The sequence below is a fragment of the Castor canadensis genome, chromosome 3 (genome assembly GCF_047511655.1).
Source record: "Castor canadensis chromosome 3, mCasCan1.hap1v2, whole genome shotgun sequence".
Lineage (NCBI taxonomy): Eukaryota > Metazoa > Chordata > Mammalia > Rodentia > Castoridae > Castor > Castor canadensis.
In genome coordinates this window covers 129069128-129088676 of record NC_133388.1, presented here as the reverse complement: position 1 = coordinate 129088676, position 19549 = coordinate 129069128, and the positions used below count along the sequence as shown (strand labels likewise).

General features: G+C 35.6%; 1 protein-coding gene across 2 annotated transcripts in view; it reads right to left on the bottom strand.

Moving 5' to 3' along the window:
• The window catches only part of Nsmaf (neutral sphingomyelinase activation associated factor), a 62893-nt gene that overhangs the window by 14146 nt on the left and 29198 nt on the right, over nucleotides 1-19549 (bottom strand). For both annotated transcript variants that reach the window (XM_074068639.1, XM_020179804.2), the window contains 10 exons: nucleotides 11547-11676; nucleotides 9944-10015; nucleotides 8143-8251; nucleotides 5811-5987; nucleotides 3236-3315; nucleotides 2658-2748; nucleotides 2494-2557; nucleotides 1173-1224; nucleotides 959-1079; nucleotides 101-232 (listed from right to left, as the gene is read on the bottom strand). In XM_074068639.1, coding sequence (XP_073924740.1) covers nucleotides 101-232; nucleotides 959-1079; nucleotides 1173-1224; nucleotides 2494-2557; nucleotides 2658-2748; nucleotides 3236-3315; nucleotides 5811-5987; nucleotides 8143-8251; nucleotides 9944-10015; nucleotides 11547-11676 — 1028 coding nt within the window. The remainder of the gene's footprint in view (nucleotides 1-100; nucleotides 233-958; nucleotides 1080-1172; nucleotides 1225-2493; nucleotides 2558-2657; nucleotides 2749-3235; nucleotides 3316-5810; nucleotides 5988-8142; nucleotides 8252-9943; nucleotides 10016-11546; nucleotides 11677-19549) is intronic.

The following is a 19549-nucleotide window of genomic DNA, read 5'->3' as shown; positions in this document are numbered from 1 at the left end:
ATTTATTTATTTGAGACAGTATGGCCTCAAACTTTTGATCCTCCAGCCTCAGTCTCTTGAGTTGCTTATTTGTTTTTGAATGAGATTGATTATTACATACCATTATGGGCCTCGATTGCATCACTCCCTTTTTGCTTGTAGCCAAATATTAGGTCAATCCATTCGTGAAGGTGCTCAGAAACATAACTGCTTTCCAGTGCATCTTTGCTCTTCTGGAGAAAGTCCTCGGGACCTATCAGATTGAACTATCAGAACACCACAGTCTCTATTTTCTCTCATTTCTTTTGTCTAAATAAAGTTTCTAGGATGGGTAAGAAGTACATATTTCTAATGAGTTTTTTTCTTCCATCATATGAGATATAAATTTTTTTGTAGGGGGAAAAGTAGCAAAAATCATTTTAACAACATCTAGATCTAGCAAATACATATTGAATATTTTTTCTTTTTGTGGTGTGGTACTAGGGTTTGAACTCAGAACCTTAACCTTGCTAGGCAGATCTACCATTTGAGTCATGCTCCCATCCTTTTTTTCCCTTAGTCCTTTTTCAGATAGGAACTCACATTTTTGCCTGGGTCTGCTTTGGACCATGAGCCTCCTACCTATGCTTCCCAGTAGGTTGGATTACAGAAATTTACCACCATGCCTATTGGTTGAGGTGGGGTCTCACTAACTTTTTGCTCAGGCTGGCCTCAAACTTCAACACTCCTGATCTTTCCCTTCTGACTAGCTGGGATTACAGGCATTCAAAACCACATCCAGTCTATATTGATATCTTTACAACATAGTCTCAGAGGAGTTCTGATTTAAAATACACTGATATGGCTTCATTTAGATAGAGAATAATATGGCCAAGCTATTATTATTTTAAAAGCCAACCAACAAAAGAGTTAATGTTACTGAAACTGCACTACTTGGTAAAGAATGTATATAACATAATACCTGCAAGGTGGAACTCACCTGAGGCCCACGGGGGAAGTTCTACATCATCAACCATCTGTCCTCCTTGTCTCTTTCCCAAATCCAACTTAAGGCTGTTGACTAGAAAGCTGACATCATCACCGTAGAACTCCGGAATCAACTGCAAGTTCCAGGGGGAAAATAAAGAACAACATTTTTCAGGGCAGTTAGAAATCACAAGCCCTGTGAATCCTTAGCTTTATGAATTTCTTACCTCTTTAAAATCTGTTGCACCATCCAAACAGTTCTTCCAAGTTTCTGCAATACTAAACACAAAAAAATTCACCTGATGTGAAATCTAAACTATAGAAACAGGAGCAGCAGTGCTTCCTGTGCACCACCTGCTGTTCTGAGCTTTGCTGTGTAACCCTCTTTTCTCATTCACTCATCATTCTCAACACCTATGTGTGTACCCCTCCCTTTAACAGCAGAGATAACTGGGGCTGGAGGGTTGCCATGGCTTCTCTGGGTTCACACAGGGCTGAGCCTGCGCAGAGCCAAAGTCCATTCACACACTGCCACGTCCAAAGTGCCTAAGACTGAAGGTTAGCATAACTGTTTTATCAGCTCATTTAAACAGTCCCAACTATGTAGAGAGCTTTGGAAAAGATCAGAAAGACGCAGATGGAGGAAAAAACAATAGCATCAGGTCAGTGTGGTAGGAGGAAAAGTGACTAAAGTTCATTCTCTATATTTTGATCTTTGGTAAGGAAATATTGTGTATGTGTGTGAATCTATCTACTCTTGGGGAGTTATATCCAATTCACAGCAGAATTATTAAGAATAATAAAATGTGAGAACCAGTCTTAATGCCCAACAGAGAAAAATAGTTTAAATAAATTACATTATATATTAGAATATGATATGACAACTTTTTCAAAATCATTGCTTTAAAGTACAGCTAATAATTAATATGGGGAGACTTTCAAGAGCTAGTATTTACCATCAAAAGGCAGGAGAAAAATCTTCATTTAAAAATATGTGTTCAGAAATGAATAAATAGCTTTGCACCATTGGCTCACATTTATAATTGTAGCTACTTGGGAGGCAAAGATCAGGAAGATTGTGGTTCCAAACCAGCCTGGGCAAAAATGTTTGAGAGATCCCATCTCATTGAAAACAACCTAGACATGGTGGTACATGCCTGACATCCCAAAAACAACGTGAAGCTAAAAAAACAGCAGTATCCTGGTACAGACCAGCCTGGTCAAAAAGCAGACGCTATCTCCAATATAACCAGAGCAAAGAAGGGCTAGCAGAGAGGCTCAAGTGATAGAGTACCTGCCTAGCAAGTGCAAAGCCCTGAGTTCAAACCCCAGTACCACCAAAACCAAAAAAAACTAAAAATACATTCTCCCATTTATACACACATACACATGTCTTTACAGAAGCCTCAAAGGAACACCTATGACATTTAGCAAGGGTTTTTTTTTACAGTTCTTTTCATTTTTCTTTGTATTCATTATTTTAAAATGAACATACTATGTATTTGTAATCAGAATGCATCAGAACGTAATGAGGTATTTCTTTCAAACCTGTTGAACATTCTATCTGCATTGTCAAATCTTCCATTCTGTAGGCACAGCATATACTCTGGTGCTAGAGGGAAAAAAAAATCAGAGTTAAGTGAGATCACAAAATCATCTGAGAATCCACATGAAAACAGAATGCAGTTGAAGGGAAATCTCAGGAGCCTTACCAATCCTGACAAGATAAAACAGCACATAGCCGGGGGAGGAGTAGTGACTTCCATACATGAACTTTGGCTCGGGCATTTCCTGGTAGCGTGTCTACAATGTGGGAAGAAATAGTGCTAAGTGTTGACCATAAAGTAGTAACTGACTCAAGGAGTAAATCCTAAAAGAGATCCTGGCACAGACATGCTGTATTGCTTAATTTCCCTCCTCATTAGTGACTAACAGAGCACTCCTACTATAAGTGTCTTGGATTTCTTGGCTTACTGGTAATGGTGTTGGGGTTGGATGAAACAGAAGAGATTCTGAGCATCTTTTGTATAATTATCACAGAATACCCTTGTGAAAATAGTTCAGTAAACCTTAAACAGGTCCTCCTCCCACTTCCTGAATCCAAAACCAAAAACAAAAATAGTAAGCAGCTATATTTGTGGTGGGAAAAGGGGTCAGAGAACACATTACACAGGGTCAGCAAGGCCCTCCTGGGGCGTCTCCCAAGTTGGGCAGAATTGAGTTTCAATTACTATGAAAATGAACATGCTCATGATGTTACTTAGAAACCAAGAATCTTCCATGTGCACACCAGTAGTCTTTCCAGCCGTTCCTTATTTAGGGCTCCCACTGGCTTACTAAGATCCCGGAAGGTTCCCGGATTTGACAAATCTGTGAGAACAAACAAACAGATAAATAAATAACTAAACTTCAGCTCATACCATAACTCTCCTGAACTGATTCAAACTCACACATTTATCTTTACAAAGTAGGTTTTAAAAACTTGAGATAAATCTATGAGAGGTATAGCATTTATGTTACTTATTTACAGAGCAGCAAAGAAAAGGTTAGCGATATCCACTTGAAAGTAGTATCTATAATTTGACAATGTCTTGGGTATTTATTTTGTGGGGGGGCAATATTAGGAGGTGAACTCAGGGGCTTGCACTTCTTAGACAGGTACTCTACCACTTGAGTTACTCCACCAGCCTCAGACTACTTATTTTTTTTTAAAGGTTTCCTGATTAAAAACAAAACAAAACTATTATTTCAAGTAAAACAACAAAAAAATCAAATTATAAAATCCATTATTCTACTATTATTCTATTTCTAGAAAATCTGTCATCTTTTGCAGTTACAAAGGTTTAACTCTGAATTATCAAAAGGAACTAATTATTTGTAATATATAACTTAAACATCTTACAAAATAAAATTAAAATATATTATATTTTTATTAAAATAATTTCAGGGAACAAGAGAGAAGTACATATATCACAAAGTTAAAGTGGTTCTCTCTCAGTAATATAATTATGGATAGGTTTTATTTAGTTCTTTCATGAAATAAATGTCCATAGTTTTGGGGGTGATTATAATCTTTAATGCAAATTTTAATATAAGATTAAACTGAGTCGCAATTTTTAGAGAAACTCATATATACACAGATAAGACAGATAGATAGATTTAGGTATAGATAATATATACATAGATAATTTATGTAACACTTGTCCACTATCTTGGAATGGGAATCATCAACTATAGTAATAAAGATCAGTGAGTTCTTTTTTTTTATTGTTTATTCATATGTGCAAACATTGTTTGGGCCATCTCTTCCCCATTGTTTGGGCCCCTTCCCCCTCCCTGTAAGTTCTGGCCTCACTTCCAGGCCAGAACCTGTTCTGCCCTCTTCTCCAATTTTGTGGAAGAGAAGACATAGTGATAATAAGAAAGACATAGGGTTTTTGCTAGTTTGAGATAAAGACAGCTATAGAGAGATTCCTAGCGTTGCTTCCATGCATGTGTGTATTATAATCTGAATTGGTTCATCCCTACCAGATGTCTTCACTACTTCCCAGTCACCTTTCCATAGTGGCCTCTGCCAGTTTAAGATTACTTTATTCACTCCTCTACAGTGGGCACATCAACCACTTTCAAGTTTTGGGTTTCCTACCTTTCCCTTTTCCTCCTGTATGTGCTCTCCCCTTAGCGTGTGACCCATGTCCAATAATACTACTGCATTTGTTTTAGATCTAAAGTCTGCATATGAGGGAGAACATACGATTTTTGGCCTTCTGAGCCTGGCTTACTTTGCTTAAGATGATATTCTCCAATTCCATCCATTTACTTGCAAATGACAAAATTTCATTCTTCTTTGTGGCTGAGTAAAATACCACTATGTATAAATACCACATTTTCTTAATCCATTTGTGGGTAGTGGGGCATCTTGGCTGTTTCCATAACTTGGTTATTTTGAATAGTGCTGCAATAAACATGAGTGTGCAGGTGCCTTTGGAATAACCTGAGTTGCATTCCTTTGGGTATATCCCTAGGAGTGGGATTGCTGGATCATATGGCAGATTTATATTTAGTTTCTTAAAAAGCCTCCATATTGTTGTCCAAAGTGGTTGTACTAGCTTACATTCCCACCAGCAGTGTATGAGGGTTTGTTTATCCCCGCATCCTCACCAACATTTATTGCTGGTGGTGTTTTTAATGATAGCTATTCTAACAGGGGTGAGGTGGAATCTTAGTGTGGTTTTGATTTGCATTTCCTTTATGGCCAGGGATAGTGAGCATTTTTTCAGTATTTCTTGGCCATTTGGATTTCTTCCTTTGAAAAAGTTCTGTTTAGTTCAATTGCCTACTTCTTTGTTAACTGATTTTGGGGGAGTTTATTTTGAGCTCCCTGTATATTCTGGATATCAGTCCTTTGTCTGATGTATAGCCAGCAAATATTTTCTACCACTCTGTGGGAGGTCTCTTCAGTTTAGAGACCATTTCTTTTGTTGTGCAGAAGCTTTTTAATTTCATGTAGTCCGATTTGTCCATCCTTTCTCTTAGTTGCTGAGCTGCTGGGGTTCTACTGAGGAAGTCCTTGCCTATACCTATTGCTTCCAGAGTATTTCCTGCTCTTTCCTGTACTAACTTCAGAGTTTTGGGTCTGGTACTTTGAGTTGATACTAATACAGGGTGATAACATGGATCTAGTTTCAGTTTTCTGCAGGTAGATAACCACTTTTCCCAGCAACATTTGTTGAAGAGGCTGTCTATTGTTCATCATATGTTGAGTGAGTTCTAATTTCTTTATAATTTTTTTCTCTCCTTTAACAATAATAAAAATGAACATGTCAGACTCAGCATTGTCAGAATTCATACATGGCAGCACTTACCCAGTTGTGCACTGCAATAGTCATTTAGTATCCATGGAAACACAGGGTACTGCGAAAGGTCGTTGCAGCTGCGATCGGCCAGGTTGTTGAGATGCAGGAGGTACTGGTAGTTGGACAGGTGCCCTCGTTGCCACTGCAGCATGTAGCTCTCGGCAGTGTGTTCTGCCATGTGGTGTTCTGCAGGGACAGAGGCCACCGCTTGTCACTTCACCTCATAAGTGCTAGGCTAACTTTCACTTAGCACTAAGAACTAGATGCTCACAACATATACCCTTCCACAAACTTCTGAAAGATACATTTTAAGTAAAAGAAAGGTAGGCTGTTGAGTAGTTTTTACAACACAGTTGCTCAGTAAATATCTATAAGATCCAGGAGGGAAATTATTAAATACGTTGAATTATTATTCTAACCCCAAAATATGAAATAATCCAAACAAATATAAAAGTACAAAGCAAGCAAATATGTAAATATTATCTGGCAATAAACAATATTTATACAATAAATAACAAAGAATTCTTCTAAATGTGCAAAGTTTTAATGCATTAAAAAAAAACATAGCCATTTGTGAAAGCTGACTTCCAGCATTTCTTATAAAGTCTGAACAAAACAATCTCTTAGTTTTCTTTTAGATCTTGAAGAAGTTTATTACTACTAATTTGTCAGTGACTACTTATTATTTATGCACGTGAGGATGAACAAAAAGAAAAGAAACTATTAACAAAAATGGAGGTGGGTTCAGAAGGACCAATTCTCAAACTAGAAGAACCAGAGTCCCTCCTCCCTCCCTGCCACTGGACCATCCTAGAAACAAGTGCATTTTCCATTTTGTTCAGAAAATTCTACTTTTTACTTTTATTAGATACATCAAGCATCTTAACTCATAGGCTGATTAAACATCTATTCTTATTTACTTTTGCCAAGTTTCTTTTCTCATCAGCTACTAGGTAAGGACATCAAAAATCAAAAACTTCCTCCCACCCTTCATTTTCCACTCCTGAAGCTCCTCTGAAAATGTTTGAACAACCTCCAAGAGAACTGAGAGCTTGAGAGAAGACAGATGTTTTAAGACATGATACATTTTTGCCCTGAGATTTTTGAATTCACCATAAAAGTTGAGTTTTTTGTTGTCATCCTGTTATAGTTAGAAAACTAAAATAAACCAGGAGCCAGAAGATAAAAGCAAACTTGTAGGAAAGCTACACTCAAATAGCTCAATGAGTGAAAAAGAAACATTAACTGAAAGCCTAGTGTAAAATAAAATATATTCCTTATTGGAAATAAACTATTCCTTTTTAAGGGAGGATGTACTTCACTATCTCACAAATGGTTTCATTGAACATTAAAAAAAATTTAGATGGCATTTATAAAATCTCAACATCCAATTAAAAAATATTCCATTCTGGACTGGAGGTGTGGCTCAGGTGGTAGAGCGCTTGCTTTATAAGCACAAACTCCTGAGTTCAAACTCCAGTCACACCAAGAAAAAAAAAAATTCCATTCTAATGATCTGAAAATTTTGTAAATGAAGTATGATTTAATTTAGCCATACATCTTAATTAAAAAGTTCATGCTTATAACAAAAATATAGTTGTTGTCTCTGATAAAGGTGGGACAATTCATGTTTTCCATGAAGAACTAAAGAATGAAATGTAAATTTTAGTCTGAGGCTGCTATCCTGAGCACACACAGTTCAGATGCTCTTTTCGTATGGCTTTCCAGCTTTGCGATTAAGACCACAATCAATGATCACAAATGTATTGCCTCACATTAAGAAAATTAGTCTAGCTGGGCACTGGTAGCTCACATCTATAATCCTAGTGACTCAGGAGGCAGAAATCAGGAGGATCGTGGTTCAAAGCCAGCCAAGGCAAATAGTTTGCGAGGCCCTATATCAAAAAACCCATCACAAAAAAAGGGCAGGGGGATGGTGGAGTGGCTCAAAGTGTAGGCCCTGAGTTCAAGCCCCAGCACCACAAAAAAAAAAAAAGAAAATTAGTCTTAGTTTTCATAAACTAATACCGACATAACTGTAAATATAAAAATACTTGGGCAGAGCCTTTATAATCCATTGAAGTTGGAGATTATTAAAATAGTAAAAACATTTAAATTTATCAGGAATTTACTTTTAAAATACACAACTATTACCAAAATCAACTTATATTTCCCTTGGTTTTTAAGATACTATTTTGGCAACTATCATTACTGATGAGAAGAAATAAGAAGACCATAGAGAACAACTTCTAGACAGAGCACTTTTCTTCTGTTACTTGCTATCCCAGCTCTTTAGAACTACCTCCATATGAACAGACACAAGAAAAAGTGAGCAGCAAACCTAGGTATGTGGCAATATAAAAATAGAGGTCATCTCTATCTTGAGGTTCATAGAACTTCAGGTAGATGTCGGAACACAGATCGTCTTCAGTGCAAAACACTTCCAAGCCCTATAAATTCAGAAAGAATAAAATAAATAGCACTATGTTCATCTTGCAACCCTATTATAATTTTGTAGAAAATTGCAAAAGCCTTTCAGGTAAGCATTGGTGCTCTTGATTATTAGATCTTTGCATTCTTGTTCTCCATTTACACTTGAGTTCAGGAATATCTGTCTCTATATATACATATGCTGTACTTACAAACCTCTTGAGAACAAGGCATGCATTTAGGTAAACTATAAAATCCTTTTTGGTGCTGAATGTTTTCATTGATAATACTTTGAGCTTATTATTTTGAAATTCAAAATTAGCTGATCCATGCCTTCAGAGCCTTCCCAAACACAATTATTAAGCTTTCTTGTGTAAATTTAATAATGATTTACACCTAACAAATTGATAAATGAAGAATACACTCAATTAATAAATTACACTTATTATTTAAGAAAACGATGAGCTTGTGTGTTTATAATCCCAGCACGCAGGAGACTGAGGCAGGAGGATCACAAATTCCAGGCCAGCTTGGGTTACAGTAGTGTGATCAAAAAAAAAAAAAAAAAGAAGAAAGAAAGAAAAGGAAAGGGAAAAAAAAGCGAATGATGAGCTTTGTGAATATTGTACTGAGAAGGCTAATTCAGGATTCAGGATAGGAGCTGACAAAGGATAAAAGCCCAGAGTTGTACTGGATTCAAATTCAGACTATTTTAATTCTCTAGCTAAGGAACTTGAGAAGTTAACACCTAGAATCTCAATCTCTTTATTTATAACATATGAGATCATCTACTTCACAGGGATTGTGATAGCAAATAAATTAAATGAATGTTGTATATAAATTTTCCAGCACAAAGAAGGCACTTAATTTAATGTCATTTCTTTTCATGACTACTCCTCTAAACCCAAAGGAGCAGATTTTTTTTTTAATAATATCTCTTTCCCTGATTCTCTGTTATAGCACTGGAAATGGTAAGGTACCCTTTACATAAAAAGGCAGGAAAACAGTTAAATTTCACATATTAAAAACACAAAAATTATGGCTAATATTCCATGCTTTTGTAATGACACTAAGTTATTAGTCTACCTTCAAAGGAGAAAAAATTAATTTATACTGATGTCAATTCAAAACCCTTTGGCATCACACCTTCTGTAGGGAATGGTTTCTAAAGTGAATGTTTAGACAAATACAAGTATGAACGTATGCTTATGGAGGGAAATGATGAGAAGCACTACCCATATGATTTAAATGGTTATTTTCCCAATTCTTTCCCTCTAAATCCAAAGGCTTACTTAATGTAAGTTAACTGTGACTACACTACAGCTCCACTAAAGAGTTAATTTCTTGAAATCTTCTAATATTTGACTTTGAGACCTAGCTACAGTGACAGGGTGGAAGCAAGGAGCACTAGATTATTCTGCAAACACTATTCTGACCTAAACCCAGAAACACTAAGAATTTAGTAGTGAGAAACTCAAGGGCTGTCTAGCTCTCTTATTCTTGGAACCAAAAATGTTTTTGCCACAGAACCTCCTATGCCTTTGTCACTGTCCAGGTTATCCAAAAGAAAGAACAGAAAGAGCCATTCCATTTGCCTATAATACAACATACCTTTTCAGGCATGCTGGGAGGGTTTCTAAGTCAATAAACAGTCAGCTAAAGTGAAGGCATGCAAACCATCCACTGAGAGGTACGAGTACACTTGAACTTACCAAAGGCATGAGGCCGTGCCTCCTTTTGTAAATGCGGCGGACATCTTGGAGTGTTATCTGGACCACAGGTTTCTTTAAAAAGTGAAGATAATGTCAAACATCACCATTGTTACACAATTAGAAGCTGTTCTTTAGTATCATAAAGATGAAAAAAAGGACCAAATTTTTCCTTCCCAATGTGTCTCAAGTGAACAACTAGAAAATCTTGAGACAAGATATATATCTAGTTTTATGTTCTGCTCTAACTACCACGAATTTTGCTATCTTTTGATTTTCTTAGTACTGATATACATCTTTTTTTTTAAGAATCCTGTCTTTTATCTTCTTAACAATTACAGTGTAATTAAAAGTCACAAATTACTACAGTATAAGACAGGCCTCCAAAACGTTTCTTTATTAAAGAAGAAATTTTTCTTGTTTCTCTAGAACTTTAAAATACTAGTAAGAGAATCAAGGTAGAAAAGGCAACGCTTTCTCCCAAGTGAGAGGGAGGTGGAGGTGGCAGAAGCCATGTATACAATAGTAGAAAATGCCTTAGAGACTTCCCAGTCAGGCCGAGGGTCCTGGCCCAGGGCTTTGGGAAGGGACAAGTCTCATACAATCCATACAATGGATCCTGAGGCTGAGGCACTTACGCACACATTCTTCTAAAAGTTTTTGATCCAAGCGATAATATTGGTAGTGGCCAAGCCAATTTATCCCAGGACTAGAGAATGTCTTTCTGGCTAAGTGCACCATCTACTGGAGAGCTTGGTGAGTACACAGCACCACCTAGTGGACAGAATCCTAAAAGGATCCTCACTGACTCAAAAGTCTTAGCTATTTGTTTTAGTGCCATATTATGACCAACATGCAGAATTTCCAAGGTGCTGCTTTCTACTGCGGAGAACACTCCTGACTCTAAGCTGCCCTGCCAAATGGCCCAAGCGCGGTGCCAGAGAATGTCAGGACTTTTGTTTCTTTAATAAGCCTCTCCAAAAAGGGGTCAATTCGAGGTAAGCAACGACTCTTTTCATACAAGTTTTAATGTAGAAATCTGAGTTAATCTTTATTTTCTGGTCTAGTCTTAAGTCCAAAGTCCTTGTGAAAGAGAATATTGTTACCAAAATTATAGAAGAAACCCTACAAAGCCAGATTACAGCATCTCTACACACACCTGCATACAAACCAAGAAGGCCAGTGCTGCTTCAAGAAAGATGCAGATCTACTGATTGTGTTTGTAATTAAAGAGAAATAAGAAGTGTTCACATAGGAAAATATACATTAAATATCCATTTCTTAGTAATTGCAGTGTATTTCCTTGGTCTCTTCCAGAAGTGCTTCCTAGCAGAGAGATATAAATCTCCACTGACCCTTAACAAAAATCAGGAGGGACAGAGTTTCTTTCCACAACACTGAAAGCAAGAGCCCCAGACTGACTGCAAATAGAGAAGTTTAAATCCCTGTAACCACGCACCAGGATTACATAGGGAGCATGCAAAGACACACAAGTGCTAGGGGTGGGGGGTGATTTTGAAGGACACAGTAACTGTGATGTCAAATGCCCAGAATACCAAGCTTAAAGATGGAGGCAGTTCTGTACATGGCCCTGTGGTTTACGTACCGGGTACCCATTGAGAGGCTGAAAATACAGGTTAGTGTCTGTGATGCACACATGTCCAGGATTTGTCACCAGAGGAGTCACCATCTCTGCCTTGCATTCCATATGCAGCTTTTCAGAAACATTCTGGAATCTAAAAAGATGTTTTTACATCAAAAGTAAGAAAAATCAGAAATTGATCTACGTGCTAGGTTTATCTACAGGGTGAGTTTTTGTGATACTTGTGTAAACAGTACATTTAAATGAGAAAAATGGCCATATGAATTAGCTGACATTCTTTTAGGTAACATAATGATAACCTGATTTTTTTTATATAAAACAGAAGAGATTCTGCATTACAAAGGCAAAAATAGACAAATAACATCAAGTAACTATTTAGCTGAATTCTTACTCTTCCTATAATAAACTGGCTTTGAAACTAGTCCTACATTTATGTAATTATCTATTTTTTTTGACTAAGACTGATTTTTAGAGCTAGATGTGGTGGTGTATGTCTATAATATCAGCATTCAGTAGGCAAAGGCAGGAAGATCATGAATTCATGGCCAGTCTGGGCTACACAGTCAGCAAAAACAAGTAAGTAAACAAACAAATAAAACCCTATGAGTATAGCTATATAACCCCTTTGACATAAGTGGTATTTATTTCACAGGACATCTTATCAGGCTCTGACTACATAATTACAATTACTTGAAGGTTAGGCTTTTGGATTTATTGCTATAAAACAAGTCAAAGATGAGCTTTGTGCTACCCATTCCTAAGATATTTCATCAAAAATGTCTATCTGGTTCTGCTTTACTAAAAAAAAAAAAAGAAAGAAAAAGTAAGTTAGAGGGAAAACAACCAACTGTCAGTATTTTAGAGCAATTAGTTAAATAACTGGACTAAAAGCAAATCTGGGAGTGAGGGGAGCTTAGAGATAGAGGATTTGCTTAGCAAATACTTGGTCTAAGCCCAAGTACTAAAAATGAAAAAAAGAAAGAAATCTCCTTATAAGTAATAGGACATAACATAGAGGGGCACACTTTACTTCAAGTTAGGATATGAAAGCTAAAAGAGACCCTTGAAGTCCTTACCCTACAACTAAAACCAACTGGTAAGCTGAATGATCCTCATATTTTTTTAAGCCCATCAGAAAACTGCAGATGCAAAGAAAAGTAAATGAATTTAGAAGAGACCAACAGGTAAGTAGCAGAAGAAAAGTGGCTTTATTACAGGTAGGGATAAGGGATGCAGTACAAGACAGATCTTCAGAGGAAGAGAAGCCACAGTGGGACTAGAGGGCAAAGAAAGCTCCCAGAGATGTGAAAATGCTCTCTAGTGGGGTGGAAAGCAAGACTCATATCCCACCATTTAGAAAGCTGATGGCTCCACCTTAAAGTATAGAAGTCTCTCCCGAATTACTCAAGTGCTCAGAGCCTAAGTCCTGTTGAAGACAAAGTCTAGATCTCCCCGTTCACCAAGTGCAGGTAGTGGTGCACTTGGTGGTGCACTTGCCACCACTGTGGCAACAAAGCCTTAATCCATCAGAGCCACCCAGTAAAAGCCACCCGACAGGGTAATGGGTGGGCATGACCATTTCTGGAGGTAAATATTATTTAGTTTATCTTTACAGTACTTTTTTAAACAAACTTTCACACAATTCAAAAACAACTAAGATACATAAAGGAGCAAGAAAATATGACCTATGCTCAAGAGAGGAAAGACTCAACAGAAGGGGACCCAAGTGTTATATGTATCAGGAGACTTGATGGCAAGCATAATATGCTCAAGGAACCTAGAAGAAGAGGTAGATAGCATGTGTGAAGAGACTGAGGACTTCAGCAGAGAAACAGAACCTGTACAAAAAAAAAAAAGAACCCCAAAAAAATGCAGAAATGAGAATATGGATAATAGAGTGAATTAAACAAGCTTAACAACAGACAACACACACAGGGGAGGGAAGGTCCAGTGAAGCTAAAAAAACAGGTCAATGTCCTAACTGAAACAAAAAGAGAAAAAGGAATGAAAAAAAGTAGACTAGGAAAAAGCATTTTTGTTTTCCTCTTACATATTCTGAATCCGCCAAGCAGAGTAAGCACAAAGAAAACCACATTCTACCAATAGGCAACAACAATACAAATCATGTGACTTTGCACAAGCAATGATGGAATGAAAATGTTTAAAATATGACAGAAAAAAAAAAACCAATCAACCCAGAATTCTATATCCAAAAACTATCCTTCAAAAATGAAGGTGAAATGAAGACATTTGGAGATAGATAGAACTGACAGAATGAATCTCCAACAGATCTTCGTTGTAAGAAATGCTACCAAAAGTTCTTTTTTTTTAAATTTTTATTGTTTTATTATTCATATGTGAATACAATGCTTGGGTCATTTCTCCCCCCTGCCCCCACCCCCTCCCTTACCACCCACTCCGCCTCCTCCCTCTCCCCCCTAATCCCTCAATACCCGGCAGAAACTATTTTGCCCTTATCTCTAATTTTGTTGAAGAGAGAGTATAAGCAATAATAGGAAGGAACAAGGGTTTTTGCTAGTTGAGATAAGGATAGCTATACAGGGAGTTGACTTGCATTGTTTTCCTGTGCATGTGTGTTACCTTGTAGGTTAATTCTTTTTGATCTAACCTTTTCTCTAGTTCCTGGTCCCCTTCTCCTATTGGCCTCAGTTGCTTTAAGGTATCTGCTTTAGTTTCTCTGCGTTGAGGGCAACAAATGCTAGCTAATTTTTTAGGTGTCTTACCTATCCTCACCCCTCCCTTGTGTGCTCTGGCTTTTATCATGTGCTCAAAGTCCAATCCCCTTGTTGTGTTAAATACCAGATGAAACATGTGATCCACAAAAAGAAAGGATCATGAGAAAAAAAATAAACACTTAAATATCCAAATAGAAAACAATTATTTTTATTTATATGCAAACACATATGTCTCTAATTTCTCAGAAAACTTGTGGCTTTTTAAACCTAAATACCAATAATGTATTGTGGGATTCACGGAATGTGTAGAAAATATAAGACAAAAAAAGAGCACAATGAGTAGGAGAGGCTAAACGGACAGAAATACACTTTAGTGAAGGTCTTGAATTGTTCTAAAGTAGCATAATATAATATTATTTGAAGGTACTCAATGGTACAAAGTACATATTGACCACTAAAAATAACACAAAGTAATGTATCTAAAAAATAAACAGAGTATATAAAACAGAGGACAGAAAAATATTAGATTTATCCAAAATAAGGGGAAAAAAAAGAAAACAAGATACTAAGAAGCAAATATCAACCCAGTGGGCTTAAAACCAAATATATCTGTAATTATATTATGATGTTATCCAACATTCCAATTAAAAATCAGAGATTGTCAGACTGCACAAAATATGACTCAACTATAAAGTGTGTATGTTTTAGAAACGGAGTATAGACACAGACAGGTTAAGCATAAAAGGATGGAAAAAGATACACTATGCAATCACAACGCAACAAAACTGGTGTGCCAACCTGAAGTACACCAAGACAAAAAACATTGAAGATTAAAAGGGACATTTCATAATGATGAAAGATCAATCATTAGGAAGACATTATACATCTAAATTATGTAAACATCATAAAAGAACTTCACATTTCAAAACATATAAATTAACACACTAGGGGAAAAACCAATTCCATAATCATCACTGGCAATTTTAATATCCTTCTCTAATTGAGAAAACAACAAAGTATGCATGATCTGAACAACCATCAGTCAACAGGACTTATAGTACACTATATTCAACAACTACAGAGCACACATTCCTTTCAACAACATATGAAATTTCACCAAAACAGACCACATGCTGGGCATAAGGCAAATATCAACAAATACCAAAAGAATGAAAAGTATATCATATAGAATATACTGACCAGGAAATATTAATTAGTAATCAGCAACAATATATCTATAAAATTAAACAACATACTTCTAATATAACCTATGGTCAATGAAAAAATGGCAAAGTAAATTACAAAGTATTTTTACATAAATGATAATGAAAATATAACATATCAAAACTTGTGAGAATCAAAGTGGTACTTAGAAATTTTACAAGTTTAAGTGCTTCTATTACAAAATCAGCAATCTAGACTTTGTTCTTAGAAAGATAATGGAAGGCTACTCTGTTTTCATGAGCTGACGAAAGGAAACCAGAAAAGTAAAAATCAACATTAAATAAAATGGAAAAATACACAAGTAAGAACACATTTCAAAGCTGTTATTTGAAAAGTTAACAAAATTGGTAACATCTGGCAATATTGTTAAAAGAAAAAAAAGAGAAAACACAAATATCAATGTAAGAAGTGACAGGTCACTGCTGCAGGTTCTGGAAGCATTAAAAAGGATTTTAGGCAGGGTGCCGGTGGCCCATGCCCATAATCCTAGCTACTGAGGAGGCAGAGATCAGGACAATCATGGCTCAAAGCCCACCCAGGCAAATAGTTGGTAAGACCCTATCTTGAAAAACCCCATCATAAAAAAAAAGAGTAGAGTAACTCAAGCAGTAAGAGAGCCTGCTTGGCAAGCATGAGGCCCTAAGTTCAAACTTCAGTACTGCCAAAAAGAAAAAAAAGGACTTTAACAAATACAAACCAATAAATCTGGCAACATAAATAAAATGGGCACTTTTTTTTTTTTAATATACAACTTACCAAAACAAATACAAGAAGAAACCGACAAACTAAATAGTCCTATGCCTGGTTTAAAAATAAATTAAGCTGGGTGTGGCAACACACATCTATAATCTCAGCACTCAGGAGGATGAGGCAGGAGGATCTCAAGTTAGATGAGTTACATAAATAAAATTCTGTCTCAAAAATTAAAAATAAATAAAGCTCCAAGAATACTTCAATCCTCATATAGCTTTATCAATAAATGTTACTAAAAATGTAAAAAAGAAATAATGACAATCCCATTCACTTTTTCTGTAAACAGATCTCCAAACCTATTTTGTAAGGTCAGCAGAACTGTGTACCAAAACCTGACAAACATCTCTAGAGAATGTCAGAGCTATATCCCTCATGAATATAGACACAAAAACACTTAACAAAATACTAGCAAAGCAAATCGAGCAATATATAACAAACACAGTAAATCATCATGTCAAATTAGATTTATCCCATGAATACAAAGTTGATAAAACATTAAAAATAATAAAATATAATTCATAAAATTAACAAAATAAAGAAGGAAAGCTATGACAATGTCCATTAATGCATAAAAAGCATTTGACAAAATTAAACGAACTAGAAATAAAAAGGAGCTTCCTCATTGTGATAAAGGGCATCTAAGAAAAAACTATAGCTAACATTGCTCTAATTATAAACATTAAACTCTTTTCCTATAAGATTTAGAATAAGGCAAGGGTATTTGTTCCCACTGCATTTCCTAAGGAAACAGTACAATGAGATGGGGAATAGAAAATAAAAGCCATAGAGATTTGTTTGAAAATGTATTATTCACAGATTAAATAATAACATATGAAAACTCTATGGACTCTATTAAAAATCTCTCTAGAACTAGTGAGTAAATTCGGGGAAGCTGCAGGATACCAGGTCAATACAAACGTAAGAATTTATACTTTTCCATATTTATTTGTAAGCCTATACCAAATAGTTGGAAAATAAATTTTCAGTAGCATCAAGCAAAGATCTACAAATATGCCCAAGCAAAGATGACAGCACCTGCACACTAAACATAGCAATGGAGGAAACTTGATGAGGGATAAAGAGAACACTGAACGATCCTTCTGTCTTTTCAAACTCTAAACTCATTCCAAAGTAAAGTATTTTCAGAAGATATTTTGGGATATAAATGGGAAAAATGTGAATATTGGAGCTATGTATTAGACAATATTAGGGAAGTATGGCTAACTGAATCCAATAAAGGTATCAAGACATATAGGAGAATGACCCTTTAATGGATACATGCTGAAGAACTTACAAAGACAATGTCACCATATCTTGCAACTTATTTTCAAATGACTTAAACCCATGTAGGGGTTGGTACCAGTGGGATGACAGAAGATATAAGGACAGGGTGTAGGAAGGTGAATATGGTAGAAATATTACGTACTTAATCATTTATGAAAATGGAAAAATGAGACCTGTTGAAACTATTCTAAGAATGGGGGAGGGAAATAAGGGAAAATGATGGAGGGGATGAATTCAACTATGAGATATTTTAAGAACATTTGTAAATGTCACAATGTACCCCCAGTATAATAATATTATTAAAATAATAAAAAGTAAATAAAGTTAAAAAACTGTATGGTGAAATAAAATGGATTACCAAATACGTTCTAATTAACAAGAGTTTACCTATCTATGTATGGAAAGATTGAAAACTTTCTAGTTAGTTCTAATTGAATACCAGTTTACTCTGAAGAATATTTCTTACCAGGGGTGTGGCTCAGTGGAGCACTTACTTAGTATGTGAAAAGTCCTGGGTTCAATCCCGAGCACCTTAAAAAAAATTCTGAAGTGACGTCATATGCCTGAACCCGTATGTACTCAAATGCATGTATGCATGCATATACATTATATTAAAAATTAGAAAATTTTATACATAATATAAACACATGCAAATATGCATGTACATATTATATAAAGATACACAAATACATATACATACACACACATACATGCACACACACACACATACATATATACACCAAAATCCACAGGTGCTTAAGTTTTTTATACAGTATTTGCATATAACCTATACACATCCTCCTGTATACTGTAAAACACTACAGATTACTTATTACAATTTAAATGCTATAAAAATAGTTGTTTTACTGTATTATTTAGGGAATAATGACAAGAAAAAAAAACCTGCATCTGTTCAGTACAGAAGCATTTTTTTCCAAGTATTTTCAACCTGTGGTTGGTAGAGTCCACAGATGCAGAACAGACAAATATAGAAGGCCATCTGTGTACACAGATACACATAAACAAAAATAAAATATATACATACACACAGAGTGACCTATGAATGAGCTCATGAGGCTGCAAGATATGAAGCAAATTTTGGCAAAATATTAACAAACCAACACCTGGAATATCATGGGTTATCTGTGGTCATTATTTTCTTCTTCCAACTTGTGAGGATCTCAAAACTTTCGAAATAAAGAGTAGGGGAAACACAGTTATATTTTTTCGATAACAAGTGTTTCCTTAGAAATATGATGAAAGCTTAGCAACTTTACACTTCCACAGTTTTTATAGAAAGGAAACAATACTGGAATACTTCATTTTATACTGCAAAAAAATTCCCCTCTAAATTCTTCAGCCAACATTCTGGATACCAGATAAATTAAAACTTTCATAGTGAGCCACTTTTTAACAAGAATGCTATGCTGAGGCCCAGAAATGGAGTTTAAATCACTAAGAAAAATGATATGCTGTAAGTAGGTCAGGGGAAGATAATTCTTATTATTATTCTTTTTCCTTTCTAGGATGGAAAGGAAAATTCTTCCCTCAGCAATCCAGTTCCTTAAGCTATCCCGCCTCTATGAAAATGGAAAAAATAAAATCAATGCTATACAGCGAAACTGAAAAAAGAATCAAGAATAAACACAAAAAAATACTTACTAGCCAGATAGCTTTATTGGCAAGTTTTTCACACATAAAAAATTTAAGATAAAGGTCAGAATCTCACAAAGACAATAAAATGGAATATTACAAGCTAATTTCATTTACAAACATAAGCTTCTCAATCTACTCAACCAATACTTTCCACTTTGTTCTAAGCATGATTACATATGCAAAAATTTGTAACTCATGGGTAAGATTTTGTACAAATGTAGAATATAAACATAAAGTTAATGGAACTGATCACAGAGTGCATGGAAACAAGGTAAATGCACAAAAATCTGCTGCCTTCTATATGTCAACAAGAATAGAAAATGAAACTTTGAATAACAAGCCACTTATAACACCATCAGAAATATGAAATACTTAGAGTAAGTATAACAGAAG